The sequence below is a fragment of the Stegodyphus dumicola genome, chromosome 5 (genome assembly GCF_044657685.1).
Source record: "Stegodyphus dumicola isolate Sdum_Otavi_A_Nest chromosome 5, ASM4465768v1".
Classification (NCBI taxonomy): domain Eukaryota; kingdom Metazoa; phylum Arthropoda; class Arachnida; order Araneae; family Eresidae; genus Stegodyphus; species Stegodyphus dumicola.
This window is the reverse complement of record NC_140772.1, coordinates 147,764,021-147,780,211: the sequence shown is the minus strand read 5'-3', so window position 1 is coordinate 147,780,211 and position 16,191 is coordinate 147,764,021. Positions and strand designations below refer to the sequence as shown.

General features: G+C 32.8%; 1 protein-coding gene across 2 annotated transcripts in view; it reads left to right on the top strand.

Moving 5' to 3' along the window:
* The window catches only part of LOC118180749 (uncharacterized), a 72,954-nt gene extending 60,019 nt beyond the window's left edge, over positions 1-12,935 (top strand). For both annotated transcript variants that reach the window (XM_085816362.1, XM_085816361.1), the window contains exon 8: positions 12,804-12,935. In XM_085816362.1, coding sequence (XP_085672488.1) covers positions 12,804-12,807 — 4 coding nt within the window. In that variant the 3' untranslated portion in view covers positions 12,808-12,935. The remainder of the gene's footprint in view (positions 1-12,803) is intronic.
* Positions 12,936-16,191: the final 3,256 nt, after the last annotated feature.

Here is a 16,191-nt window from a genome sequence, read left to right as displayed (position 1 = left end):
ATAGGAACGTCGTATGCGGGCGTTATATGATTTCCTTTCCCAATATCGACATCTGAGAGTCGATAGCACATTTTTGAACGCCTGTCCTGTATTAAGAGAACGTGAAGAAAAATGCTCTTGACTTTCTTTATTACGTTTTAGCTGTGCTAACGGTAAAAAGTTGAAAACAGCTGTAAACATAAATGCAAATACATAAAATGCTTTTATAGAGTGGTATAAAATTCAGGGGACTTACTCTAAGGGTTTTTTGAATATAAATCTTCGAAATACTTAGAAGTCTTTAGAAATAAAGTTTATCATGCACAGTTTATAAATTTTAAAGAGGAAGAATCTTTCTTCAAGTAATGTGCGAACTTGGCCTATTCCTTTTTTATAATTCCTTTGCAATCAAAATATTATAGGCAGTGGCTGCAATGCTTCAATTAGTAGTACTAGTGTAAAATGCAATGTGCAAAGCACCAATGCAAAAAGAAGATAAGTTATATATAAAATAAGGCTAAATAAAATTGATGGAAATATATGGATAGAAAAAGCTATGAACTAAAATATATGGATAGAAAAGATCATATAAAAATGTTAATAAGAATCTGATATAAGGTAATGCTATGACAAAACTGATTTACAGCAGTTTCAGAGTTTCCAATATGAAAAGAAATGGGATTAAGTACGTACATTGCTCAAAAAAAAAAAAAAAAAAAAAAAAAAAAAAAAAAAAAATGGGACAGTCCTATATCTCCCGATCTACTGGGCCGATTGACAAAATTAAAATTGCATTCTTCATGTATCGAAAGCGCGACTTAGGATATATATTAGATTTATATGTAGCACTATTCTAACATAGGTATTTTGACGCAAAATCGGACTTTTTCTGAAATAACATACCAATTTTTTTACATATTTCGATTCTACAACTGAAATTACGCCTAAATATGAAATTTTGTAAAATTTGGAACGAAATTTACGGAGAAATTCACAAATTTATCTTGGCACATTTTTTTTCAGTTTGCGCCAAGAATAGTTCACTTGGCGAACTTCTTAATACATGGCAACCTAGTTTCCTTTCCCGTGAGAGGAAAAATATTAGTTTAAGTATTTTTTTCTTTTTCGAATTTCATTTTAATTGTTTAAGTTGCATGTTTTTTTTTTCGAATAACTGTTTTAAAAATTTCTATTTACCTATTCGAACTGCGTAAATAAAGGTGCAGCTTTTATTTATTTTTTTTTCAAATAGTTTTCTTTATATATATTTTTTGTCATAGTTATCATTTTAGGTAATTTTTAAATTTTTATACTTTTATTTTTTTATTTTAATTGTTTGTGTTGCATTGTCTCTTCAGATAATTGTTTTAAAATTTTCTATTTATTCCTTCGAACTTAGCATTTTAAATATATTCATTAATATAAATTTTCCAGAATTTGCTTTTATTTATTTGTTCGTAACCCAGACTACGATGCATTTGAAAACTGAATATATTAAAAGAGAAAATACAGTATAGCACAGTTAACACGCTTTTCAATGTTCCTGTCAGAAAAGATATATATAAATAAGAGAGATGTATAACCGACATTTTAACTTAGGATAACTTGCATACACTGCTTTAAACAGTTTTATCATTGTGCCCATTGCTTTACACAATTTTATCCTACATTTGGTTTCTTAAAATGTTATTCATATTTTAGTCAAATATTTTATTTTTGAAATCGCAAGAATCAAATATCATAAGATTAAAAGGTTTTAAAGTAAAAAATATACTAATACTAAATTTTACGCCAAAATTTATTTTTTCTTCTCTTTTTCTTCAGGCATTCTACTTTATTCTTGCTCTTTTTCTTTAGGCATTCTGCAAGTATATTAAAAAGTATCCAACTTTTCGAAATATCTTGATATTTCTGACAATCATTTTAAATAAAGTTATCGCCTTCCATTTCATAAAGGCCCACAAACGGCCGAGCGCTCACCATCGCTGAACACTGGTAGTTCACTCCGGGGTTCGAATCCCGGTAAACGGGCTGGTTGCATGGGCGTTTTCGTGGATTTTCTCATGTGTACCGTGTATGACAGCTGGTTTCCCTTAGAAAGTCTTCACGAAGTATTTCGTCAGAGCCTTTATCAGTCTTTATAGGCTAAACATTTTGAAGGTATGAGATGAAAGGAAAGACTGGTTTCATCAAGAGGTTTTGGTTTATTTAATTATGACAAAGCACACTAGGGCTATCTGCCTAAGGGGAGGGATGCCTTCGTGGAGGACTTTCTAAAGGAAACTGTCTCGCATACACGTTACACATGGAGAAAACCACGAAAAAGCCCATGCAGCTAGCCCGTTCGAGGGATTCCAACCTCGGACCAAACTACCAGCGTTCAGCGACTTTACCGCTCGGCCGCTGTTTCATCAGGAAGAAAAAAAACGCCTTTAGGTGACATCCACATACAATACTTTATAAACTCCTGAATCTTCTAATAATTCGACTGAGAAAATCATGGGATTCTCCATTTATGATACGATATGATGTTCTATAACGTAACTTAAATTTATACAACCATATAGTCTAAAACCCGTCGCTCTTCACTTTAATCTGCAATGATAACATTTTTGTCTTTTCTGCTAACACAAGCTCAATTGATGGTATTTGCTGGTGTACATGTCCAAGTGTTTTCTCTTTGAACGCCTAAAATCTTTGAAGTATCCTGAAAGTGTATTCAAAAGCGTCCAACTTTTTTAAACATCTTAATATGTCTGACAGCCAAATTTCCCTGCAAATGTTTGCTTACTTTTCTCCCTAATTTTCTTCTTTCCTTCTACAGTTATTTTCAGTGCTCACACGAGAAAATTAAGATGTTTCGATTGCTAGACTTACATAAATTTTGCATAATTATAAAAATTATCAATACAATATTGCATAATATAATATTAATATTAGTATTAATTAATGTTATTATATATTAATATTAATATAATATTGCATAATTATAAAAAAAATTTTTTTGAGCATTTGCATAATTTTTTATTTTGTGGCATAATTAATTCTTGTCAATTTTTTAAAATATCAATTACATGAATTGCGTTTCAGCTGAAGACAGCTTTTCATTTTAGTCATCTTAACTATAAATAAAGTTTAAAGCGAAGTCCAAAGGATAAATATTTTAATGAAAAGATTTTTGCTAAATGACATAGAAAAAAAAAAAAAAAAAAAAAAAAAAAAAACAGTCCAGCAGGGTTTATTCTGTACCACCGAGTAACCCTATGGTCAACTGCTGCCAATAGCCATCTGAAGAAAATCCAAGTATTCCAGAGCGTCACGCTTCGTATCCTGACAAATGCTCATTATTTCGTCCGTAATGAAGTGCTTCATAACGATCTCAAAATTCTTCCCCTTGACGCCTTTTTCAGGCAAAATTCGGCCAAATTCTTTAATAGATTAACACAGATCGAAAACCCAGTCTTGCATTCACTTCCTGCTTATGATCCAGCTGAGCCCAGCTCAGCTAAGCGACCTAGGAGCGTTCTTGATAGAACTTATAACATCTTTCCTAGGAAGCCAAAGCGGAGGTGTCTGCTTGACTAGGACTTCTTTCTAAAAATTTTTTAAATTAACAAGCACTTCACGGGCCTAACCCGGCGACCCTTAGCTATTTCTATACTTCCACATGCCCGCCGGACCTAATTCGGCCTCGTTTCTCGGTTTTATATCCGTCCTGCTATAGGTAACATGCTCCTCCACTTGCCAAGACCTCATCTTTTCCTAAAACACGGTCCAGACAATTAAAAGTCAGAATCACAATAGATTTAACGTTTCTATATTATTTTATCATTCAACTTATGATACTTAATTATTTAAATTTAAATTAAAATCCCAATCTTTAAAATCTAGCTCCCTCATATGCTACTCAAAACACTCTTACTATATGAATTTTTGTTCCAGCAATCTGCATATATACAAGCTTGCATATCTTCAGACATCATCTGCAATCAGGTAATTTTGTTTAATCCTGTCCCTATTTTTATTTCTTTCCCTTTTTTAATCCACCTCTCCTCTTCAATTTAAAACACTTTTCCTCGCCTGCCTTCCTTTAACTATCCTAAAACTTCTCCGTCTTTTTTACAGTTAACATTCTTCACGGTTCTTTCCGCTTCAATAGTTGCTCCTATTCTTCCTTCGCCACGGGCGGTAGGAGAACTTTTTCGCCTCTTGAACTCTTTCCCCCCTTCTTTTCGTCCCTCCATCCCCTGCTCCGAGCTTTAGTCGCAAGACGCTCTCCCCCCCAGCCCATCCCCAAGGCATTAGCAATTACTGCGGTTTTCCGTATTACCTAATACACCTTTCCCAAGCCCTGGAAAATTATGTTTCCCGGCTGATTGTCTTTCAATCTTTCCGATTCCATTAATGCAATGCATTCAGGAATTCGCCTTTAATCATCTCCTCTCTCTCTTTCAATCTGGTAAAACAGGTTGAAAGCAGAAAGAATTTTTTCGTCCTTAGTGTGGACTCCTAATTCACTTCTTTCCCCGTAAACCCTTAATGGTCTCCTTCATTACCCTTTAGCCAGTGCTTTTTCTTAATCACTTCAGTTTTCTTAACGAAGTTGTGGAGGTAATTGCATTAAGTTGCAAAGGTACTCCGGAAAATATCGCCTTGGGCCTTGGGCCGAGTAACCGGATTCTTATATCGGCTGAAACAATCTAAATCATATTAAAGGTCATGTTTTTTTATACAATCTATAACGCGAGAGAAAACTTAGATTCTTAAAACATTCTTTCTAAGAGGATTAATGTAAAAGATTATATTTATATATATATTTTTAAAGCTGTGACTTGAACCAAACTGTCAAACTTTTAAAGTTTAATTTACATGGTGGTTATAATTAAAGTTTCAATTTGAAATGGTCATAAGGAAAACTACCGGACCAAATGTTATCGCACTTGGGAATCGTGTAAAGGAGGTTATGGGAATTTATTTTCCGCGGAAAAAAAAAAAAATAAATAAATAAAATAAAAGAGTTCAAAAACTCACCACCAGGGGAAAAATGGCGCTGTATACAATACTGTTAAATGAAATAAGACACGAAAACATCTGTTTAAAATGTGTTTAATATTTTCCGAAACGTGTTACAAAGCATATTCAATGTAGCGTCCAGCATTTTCCGAAAGCAAGTTAAATCCTGTTACTGCATTCTCAACAGCAGCTCTTAGCATATCAGGAAGAATGTCACGGACATTTCAGTGTATCACATTTTTCATTTCTGCCAAATAGTTTAGATTATCACCATAAACAGTGCTTTTGAGATGACCCCATAGCCAAAAGTCACAGAGGTTGAGGTCTGGTGGGAAGAGGGGAAGTGTCGGCCTATAAGACGTTCATTCGTGAAATGTTGCCTAAGTAACCGTGCGACACACGTGAGGTGCCCTGCATAAAAATCGTAGTATCTAAAATGCCACGTTACTGCAGTTCATGTATCACGAAACATTTTAACATTGATTCTAAGTGAGCTGCAATCACTCACGGATGGCGCACTCGACTTTTATCGAATTTAACTCTTTTAAATGGTAATTTGCCTACTTCAAAGTTTCTTAAGGGTATACAACATATTAAACCCGTGTAACAAAAGGTTAAGTTAGATTCCGACCCATATTTCGTTTAACAATATTGCATACAGCGCCATTTCCCCCCTGGTGATGAGGTTGCGAACTTCCGTTTTTTTGCGGAAAATAAATTCCCATGACCTCCTTTACACGATTACCAAGTTTGATAACATTTGATTCAGTAGTTTTCCTTTTATGACCGTTTCAATGTGGAACTTTAATTATAACCACCCTGTATATTATTAAATTTTAATTTGAAGCTATGCGTTATATGTATATCATGCGTAAATTTTTCGCTTTTATCGAAAAATAAAGAATCGAAGCAAATATACTTAGGATAATGGACCAAAACTGAAAAAATTTCCCTCCCTCCAAAAATAAAATATTGAAACTTCGACCTTGAATTTATTTTGTTATCGAAATATTTAATTTGTCTTATCTTCTAAGTCCTAGTTCCGACAACAATTCCGTCAAAAATTACGAATTACTTAAGCTGAAGTTAAAGATTTAGTGTATATTCACTGTGTATTAATAAAGTAATCAGAGAGTAATAAAAATAGATTATAGAATTTACGCTGATGCAACTTTTTGTCTGACTGCACAACATGTAATGGAAGAGAAGGCTTGTAGAGATCTGTTTTTGACATGCCTCTAAAAGTAGATGTCATACTCCTTTTGTCTCTTCAATGTCAAAAAAATTTCCTTTGAGAGGCAACTTTAGTTTGTAGTATGGTGTGGCCCCAACTTGTCAGCAACTGTGGTAGTGACTGCTATGAACTGTAAATTTACACAAACATGTAAGAAGGGTTTAAATCCCTTTTTATTCCACTTTAAAAATAACAGCTGCGTCCACTTGACGCTCACAAACTACGCCGACCCGGCGGTTTAACAAAAGAGAAATGTGAAACTAAAAATTAATGACAGGATGAATAAACAACTAGATCACTACCTACGAGGCTCTGAAATCGTAATTAACCTAACCGCGTTCTAAAATACAGCTGAGATTCAGCGAGCTTACTGATTAAGCAGTTGAAAGATTCAACGAACTGCCGAGATAGGCACACGGGCCGAAACGCTCTGTTCTTAAATTTCTACCTAGCAACCTTCACGTTCACGATTCAAGAAGCATATTTACAATCTGGTTTTCCTTCTATTTAAACTCAACTTATTTCTGCTAAATTTGAATATACTGCCCGCTCTACTACAATTTACATACTCTAGTATTGGTAATTCTAGGGGAAAGTAAAGGCTTGACAGGAAAGATAGCTTAAAATAAATATTAGTTAAAATAAATATAAACCCTACAAGTTTTTGGGAAAGAAAAAAAAATCACAAGATCACAAATTTGAAGAACATTCAGGACGATTTAGTACACATACTTATTTTCGGAACACAAGCGGTTCTCCGACTGGTTATTGAATAATGAAAAGATGCATTGTCATGCAATACAAAACATTTGGAATGCGTTTTCTGATTGAAAACGTAAGATTAAAAGTCATCTGCTTAATTCACAGCCATTTACAAGTCAACTACTCGGGCAATTGCAGAATCGTTTTGATCCTGAGCTTGTAAGACAAACCTAATATCACTGGATTTAAACACTTCTTTAATCTTCCGAGAACTTTCTTTCTTTAGCTCATATTCCAAGAATATTAAGTGAATACAATTATTGCAAAAGAAATTGAATATTCGTTTGCACTACGACTTGGTAGTTTACTAACGAGTTAACAAAACTTAAATTCTGCTTTTTGTGTCTAAGAATACAACAATATTTTAAATATTTACAAATAAAATATTAAATTGGAGATTTAATTGGAGCCTCACCAGTTGCCTAGCATTTGAAGATTGTTAAATACTAATTGTTTGTTGCGAAGTCTAACCCAGTTGGTTTTCGTAGTTTTTTAGGTTCTCTTTACAAAGGTTCTCTATGAAAACATCTAAATCAAATAGCTCCCATGTTCTTTCTATGTTCAAGGCCCACCAGCGGCTGAGCGGTAAAGACGCTGAACACTAGTAGTTCGGTCCGAGGTTCAAATCCCACGAACGAGCTGGCTGCATGGGCGTTTTCGTGGTTTTCCTCATGTGTAACGTGTATACGAGCCAGTTTCCCTTAGAAAATCCTCCACGAAAGCATACCTCCCTTTAGGCAGATAGTCCTAGTGTGTTTTGCCATAATTGAATAATCCAATCCTAATCCTAATCCTTTCTATGTTCAAATAACCAACTAACCTAGTTTAAGCGCGATTTCCAAGTGAAGTTACTAGCAAAACCCGAATACTCATTAAAAATCATGTAGCCTGCCAATCGGAAGTAACATGAAAGATACGGCGCCAATAATTGAATTACTGTTACGGTACGCTATTTCTAAACTTAGATGGTTATTCCTTAATTAAATAGCCCACCAGCGGCCGAGCGGTAAAGACGCTGAATCCTGGTAGTTCGGTCCAATTTTCGAATCCCGCGAACGGACTGGCCGTATGGTCGTTTTCGTAGTTTTCCCCATGTGTAACGTGTGTACGAGCCAGTTTACCTTAGAAAGTCCTCCACGAAGGCATCCCCCCTTTAAGCAGATAGCCCTCGTGTGCTTTGCCATAATTAAATAATCCAATCCAATCCAATCCTTAATTAAATATACAGTGTCTCAAAAAAGTGATGGGACACTTGTGCTTTACAAAAGGAAACTGCAATAAAATAAATTAAAAAAACATGTAAAATATTTTGTGGGTGTGTTTCATACTTAAATTTAGTAACAATTATTACATAACATACATTTTCTCAAAATATTAAAATATTAATTTAATAAAAATACAATTGTTTAGAACGGAGCAGAAAATGGCTCACTTAAGTGATGGGACACTTACTTTTCCATCAAATATTTATCCAAAAATTTTACTTTTTAAAAGGTTTTAATATTTTGTTGGATTTCCTTTTACTTTTAAAACATGATTTTATCTTTTTGGGATGGATTCGACTAATTTTTTTGTGATTTCTGGAGTGATTTTACCCCATTCTTCTTGAAGCACCGATTTTAATTGTTTTTTTTTGAAGAAATGGTGTGTTTGCGAATTCTTGATTCCAATTCTTGCCAAATATTCTCTATGGTATTTAATTGTGGAGATTGTGGGGGTGTTTTTATTATTTCAGGACAGTTATACAGCAGCCAGAGTCTAACGTTCAAAGCACTGTGCTTGGGGTCATTGTCCTGGTAGAATTAAAAATCGTTATGAAGGTTCAATTTTCGTGCTGAAGATTTCAAATTTTGATTTAAAATTTCAATATACTTGTACTGATCCATTATACTGTCAATAAAAACAAGATTACCAACTCCAGCGGACGACATACACCCCCATACCATAACTCCTCCTCCACCATGTTTTACTGTTGGCACCAAGTTCTGTTTGCGAAATTCTTCCCTGGGTTTTCTCCACACCAAGATTCTACCGTCAGAACCAAATATATTAAATTTACTCTCATCAGCAAATATAACTTCATTCCAGTAATCAGAATTCTTATTTATGTTGGATTTTGCGAAAGCCAGTCTGAGTTTTCTATTCTTTTCACTTACGAAGAATTTTTTCCTGGCTGCTCTACCGTGATATCCAGTAGATCGAATTACTCTTCTAATAGTCTCAGAATTAACAATTACTCCATATAATGCTTTTAAATCAGCAGCAACTTTAGGAGCACTCATTCTTGGATTTTTTTTAAATATTTCGAACGATAATTCGCTTTATTCCATTGGATAGCTTTGATGGTCGGCCAGGTCTTCTTTTATCCTGAATCATATGATTCTTTTTATATCGTTTAATGATATTGAAAACTGTTGTATGACTGAAGTTAACTATTTCAGTAGTTTCTCTAATAGATATTTCACGTTCAATATGCAAATTAATAACTAATTTTCGAATTCCAGGCAAAGTTTCTTTTCATTTAGCATTCATGACTGCACAGAGCTAAAAAACACAAAAATTCCAAAACAAACAGGAGAGAAATACTGCAGACGATTTTATAAATTATTGGCAATTGCTTTTGAGTAAAAATAAATTCCCCAAAAGATATTTTATTGCTTACTTCAGACGATTTTTGTTGCATAGTACGTAGTGTCCCATCACTTAAGTGAGCCATTTTCTGCTCCGTTCTAAACAATTGTATTTTTATTAAATTAATATTTTAATATTTTGAGAAAATGTGTGTTATGTAATAATTGTTACTAAATTTAAGTATGAAACACACCCACAAAAATTTTACATGTTTTTTAAATTTATTTTATTGCAGTTTCCTTTTGTAAAGCACAAGTGTCCCATCACTTTTTTGAGACACTGTAATTGATTTGTAACTTCTACTAGAACTGACGGTAAAAATAAATAATATCGTGTGCAATCTTGATTAATATAAAATTAAAAATATTTGCATAGAAAAATATTTGCATTCAGACAGAAAGTTTTTTGAAATATTTGCAATTACTTTATAAGAAGGATTTATTAATAACCGTAATAATTACTTATTATATTACTGATGATTAGGATTCAGTTCTTGACAATTACATTCTAAACTGGAATTTTAAGGATATAATGAAAATACGCTACGCACAAAAATACATTTTAGGATAAAAAAATGAGTTGATTTTTGATGTTTTAAAATTTCTTAAATTCATTTAATAAACATCGTATCCTCGTTGTTAATTGAATCCAGAATGTTGGGTGTCGTTTATATAATTATTCTTACTTGTCCACAGAATCTGCTGACTTATCCAGCCATTAAGTATCTGCAGATCATTTCTACATAACCATTGAACTTCCATTAATTCAGTCTCTAGAGGGTTGTATGTTTATATCATAATTTGACTTTTATAAAAATGATTATTCTAAATCTTATGTTTCTATAAAAATGCACTGTGCTTTAAAAATGTGGATGATAGCATCAACCGCTCTTTCAGCCACTTCAAAAGCAACAGTTTGTTTAGAAATAAATTATTCAGTTAATGTCATAAAATTGAAATAAATATCAAACGAAAATTCTCAGTTTTAGACAATTCAATTTAAACGAAGTAAAGTAGCAGAGGATAAAACGCCGAAGGTAAAAATTTACTCTTACAAAAATTTATTCTTATGTTTTTTTTATAAAAAAAAAAAAAAAAAAGATAGAGAGAAATTTAAAAAAATAGTTAAAAATTTGAATAATATCGTCTATAATTAAAAAAAATAGCTTTTCATATAGTATTAATAAATAGTTATTACGCATCATTGAAGGAAAAAATGTCATATAATTAATTCTCCGTAAAATTTTACTTGAAATTTAAGGTGAAAATTAGCTGTGGCAATTCACTGTAACAAAAATCCATAGACCACATTTGGCGTTATTATCGCTCAAAAAAAAGATGCCAAATTTCAAAACGCGAAAATATGTAAATTCGTGTATATCTTAGAAAATTTTGAATAAAAAAGTCTAATTTTTTGCAGATATGCTTAAAAATACATCTACTTTAAGATGATGGTAAAAATCTTATAGGTTATAATTCAAAATTTTTTTCGAAAAATTTATAAAAATTATTTAAAAATAGAAATTTAAAACATAAAACACAAAAAATGGGTAAATTTTATTTGGAATGAACCTAAATTTCAAAATGTGAGAGAAAAAATCAAAAAAGTTATTGAAAAAAAAGAGATATTAATAAATATTTGCCAAATTCAATTAACATTGAGGAACTAAAATTTTGAGAGCTAATATTTTAAAACCTACGCTTACGATTTTTACAAAACTTGGTATTCTGGCATAATTTGAGTCGTAGAATCGAAATATGTAAAAACATTGGTATGTTATTTCAGAAAAAGTCCGATTTTGTGTCAAAATACCTATGTTAAAATAGTGCTATATATAAATCTAATATATATCCCAAGTCGCGCTTTCGAGACATGAAGAACGCAATTTGAATTTCGTGAATCGCCCCAGTAGAACGGGAGATATAGCACTGTCCCATTTTTTTTTTTAGCAGTGTACTTGTTTATATTGAAGCCTTATATTACCAGACTCATGGAAGTCAAAAATTGAAAAAGTCTATAGATGGAATAAATGACTATTGTAGCTTCATAAAACACTATTTTACACAGCACAATTTAGACGTAAGTTTCCAGTAACTATATAGCGTGAACTTATTAAGTTAAGAAAATGTTACTGTTTATGTACGCACTAATGTACACTATTCGAATCACGAATGTCGCTGCCTACGCATCTAACTATGAATCTAATGACGTATCTAAATGCCACATCTAAATTTCTGCAAGCGGTGGTTCAGCTATAATTCTATGATCAAATACTCAATCTAGTTTTAAAAGGATTTATTAAAATACTAAAATTAATCTAATCTAGAATCTAGAATCGAATCTAATGTTACATCTCATGAGCAGCGTTCTAGCTGCGTCATAACAAATCCAAAGTCAAGTTCTCACTGTTGCCATTCTGAGGCAGAGAAAAGTTTGTTTCTAATAAAACCGGAACATCGGCATAGTGAAAGTTTCTAGTCAAACCGGAACAGTTACCCGTTTCGAAACTGAAAACCATATTATTCAATTTAGAAAATCCTAGGTGTTTTGCTACATATATATATATCCTGAGCATCTGAAATTACTGAGGAGGGTGAAAAACGATCTTTAAAAGTTTGAAATAAAAATATATTAAAAACATAAAATGGATCTTGAAAATATTAAGCTTAAGAAAAATAAAGTCAGAGATTTTAGAGTAAAATGAGAACTGATTTAGCCCATGAAAATACTGCGCACAACTTTTACATTATACCAAATCTCATAGTTAAGTTCTTTTATAGTATTTAATGAGAATAGTTCAAGCGATATCAACATCTGCCGAAGGGAAAAGATAAAAAAAATAGATATTTAAAGCTAACGGATAATGTGGATTAAAATTAAAAGTGTTGATAAAAAATATGGACTCTTACGAATGCGATAAATTTTAAGGAAGTATAATTAATCAAAAGTAAGCAATTGAAAATGTCTGGGATAAAATTCATACAGGAAAAATTACTTCACGAGAATTTTGTAATAGTCAAAAGAAGATGATTAAGAAAAATATTTGTGAAAGCTTTAGGTCTTTTATGCACTTTATAGAGATATACAGAAAGCGGGTACACTTTAAATTCGATGATGATGACTATCATTCTAATGATAACGTAATACTATTCTAAAGAAATAAATTTTGCTCTTTATTTTACAGATGAAAGAGATAATAAGACTAGTTTCAGACGTCACAGATTTGAACCTGGCATAATGCACCTATTTAGTACACACTGGAACAGCTTTTTTACTCCCACATTGTAGTTTTAATAAAGCTTAATACTTAAACTAGTTTATGTGTTATTTCTCTTAACTACATTAGCTGATATCAGCCCCGAATCAACTAACAGATGGGGAAGAGCCTCAGCGTTTTTTTTTTTTTTTTTTTTTTTTGTGTGTCACACTTTGTATTTCTGAATTTAACAATTCTTTTAATTGAATGTATTATTTTTATTCCATAAAGTAAACTCTATCACTAAAGTCTTCATTTCGCAATTCGATTCGGCTTTTGTGTATTCTCCTTTGGCAAAGAGTAAATCACAGCACAAAAACGATACTGTTTCAAGAAAGTGACATGGCAGTATTAGGCACTATATGTGTTATATGTGAAATTTTGATGTGTCCTTCATCGTACAGTGGTACGCAAAACTTAAAAAATAAGTTTTAGTTCACAAGTTTGTTCTGGAATGGCCCGGATATGATCTGGATTGAAACCCTGCATATGTTAGGGAAAAATTTAAGTGCTGCAGACAACAGCTAGTAACAGATATATGACGCAGAAAAATGCTTTATTCAAAGGGGTTAACACTACACCGTTCGGTATGGGGGACGACATCGCCTTTGCAGTTTCTTATTATGGGTGTGAGATAGTCTGTGAGAAATATAAGTTAAATGTTATTGACTTTGCTTTAAAATGGATAAAAAGATCTCTAAAATTCGAGAATACAATCAATATGTTATATATACCCACAGTTTATCAAATTTGCCCACTCCAGACAAACGAACTGATATTAAATATAAAAGAGCTTTATTCTTTTTTTTTGTTAATTTAACTTATTACTTAATATAAAAGAACCTTATTTTGAATTCCTGAGGAAGCATATAATTAATCTGAACTGGTTAAAAGCATATCCGCGTTTCGTTAGAAATAAGAGGGTGGACGCATTGACTAATGAGGCTGTTACACAAAATGACATTGAAATCATTGAGCTACGGAGGTCGATGAGGAACCCCATGACACTTATGGAGAATTATTTATACCTAAAAATTATGTAAAGAAAAATGGGAAATGTGCGATAAAAATAAAAACTATATGAGAATGGTAACAATAGAAAAAAAATAATAGTGACATAGACTTAAATGAAGTTTTAAAGGGTCATGTCCATTTTCCTACGAACTTAAAAATATTTTATCTTTAAAACATCGAACACTGCAGCTGTTTGAACGAAGTTGAAGATGCAAAACACTTAGTGGGAACCTACCCACTTTTAAAAGGTATAAGGCTAGATTTTCTCATTAATGTAATTTTTAACGTGGAATGGATTTTACCAAATTTTGACAAGGCAAGAAGTCTATCAAGGAAGATTATGAACTACATCAATAATAATCGATCAACTGTCAGAATTCTATTTTAGTGTGTTTGTGCCTATAACTGGGGCAGCCTAATTAAGATATGGGACTTATTGTAGGTGGGTGGGCTGCTCCCCACAAACAAACAAATAAATTCTCTTTACTATGTTATAGATGAACTACTGTTCACAAATTAAATGGAAAGAAGAGGGGAACTTTAATAAGAATTTAAAGCAAACGGTAATGCATGTGTATAAATCAAATGATACTATTAGTCTGTTATTGCACCAGAATTTATTGTTGGCTCTTTTTAGTCATTGGATAGTTGTCAGTGGGTGTGGGAGTGTAGTAAAACTTTTAATCGTGTGAGCATTCTAGCGCCTGATGTCTTTAGTGCGTTTAGTTTAAGAGACGGAACAGATAAATTTCTTCAAATCAAAGATATCAATTTCAGCGACACATCAACAGCCGCAGTGTGATCTGATGTAGTATAATATCCAATAAGGTAAATTCTGGGCCAATGGGTACTTTGGAACAGAAGCATGTATGATAGATACTATCTTATTGGAGTGTTATTCATCGGTTATAATATAAGCTTCTATTTTTAACTGCTGGTTAGGTTTTATCCAGTATAATGTTTCCCCAGACGAGAACACTTTGAACGCCATATCGTTATTTTTCAGAAATGTTTACGGAGGGATACCGTACGAGAATCTTTAATTGACTTGAAGAATCGTTGATTGAAACTGCTGGTTGAAGAAATGATTCTTCAAATCTTCTCTCATCTGTAAAATGTATTTTACCCCATTGTCCTTTGATCACTTTTTATGGTATTTGCGAACCGAAGCGACGCTGAAGATAGGTGAACTGGCCACAGGGTAAAGAGTCTAATTTATGGAATAGACGCGCCATTTTATACCCCTTTATATTTGGCTACCCATTTGCATTTTAAAGTAACTCACTGTTTAGTATCCATATCGCTGTCAGACTTGTAGAAGTGTAAAACGTTCATTACCAGTCGTCACTATCTAGACGTTACCAGTCCTCGAAATAAATTTATCTGTTATTATGAAATCCACTCATGTTGGCGACATAATTTTAGGAGCATTATTGAACTCTTGGACATACTTCTAATATTACAAACATTCTTCCTGCTGTTTAGAATGTTTTTAATTTTGCTGTTTGTAAGTATGGTTCTAGCTATTCTGACTGGAAAAATTGTTATTTTGGACTTCATTATTCGTCTTAAAACCGTGTCAACCTGCACTGATGCAGATGTAAATGATTGTGGCATAGCATGTCAGAGCAATTTGAAGAGTTTGACATTATTCGTTTTAAAACCGTGTCAACCTGCACTGATGCAGATGTAAATGATTGTGGCATAGCATGTCAGAGCAATTTGAAGAGTTTGACTGATTTATAGATTTGTTAAAATTCTAGTATATGCAGACGTACGGCTTTGGCGTGATTTTGAAAATTGTCGCCAACACCAAAATGGTACGCTTGAACCCATCCGATTTGACCTCCACGGGGCATCCCTCTCTTTTCGTGTAGTGCCTAAGGGCGAAGCACGTAATAAGTAAAAAAAAAAAAAAAAAAAAAAAAAAAACCATCCGATTTATCAGCACGTGGTGCAAATTCCACATTTCCCCGCATTTGGGGCAGCGGAATGCCTTCGGTAATAAGCCAAGCATCTATTATCCACTGAAGCACACCCACGTTATTTTTCTAGCTCCAACATCCAAAAACATTTCGTGTTTAAATATTGTTCATTCATTAAACTTCTAATAACAATATAAAAATAATGCTATCAAGACTGAAAATATCAGTATAAATCACTAAAACTAAAATCACTCACGCTCATGAATGTAAAATTGCACAATGGCGATGGAATCAACAACTCAAAGAAAAAAAAAAAAAAAAAAAAAAAACAGGAATAATGCATTAAACTTCACCAAAACCGTTGATAATCGCCTTCC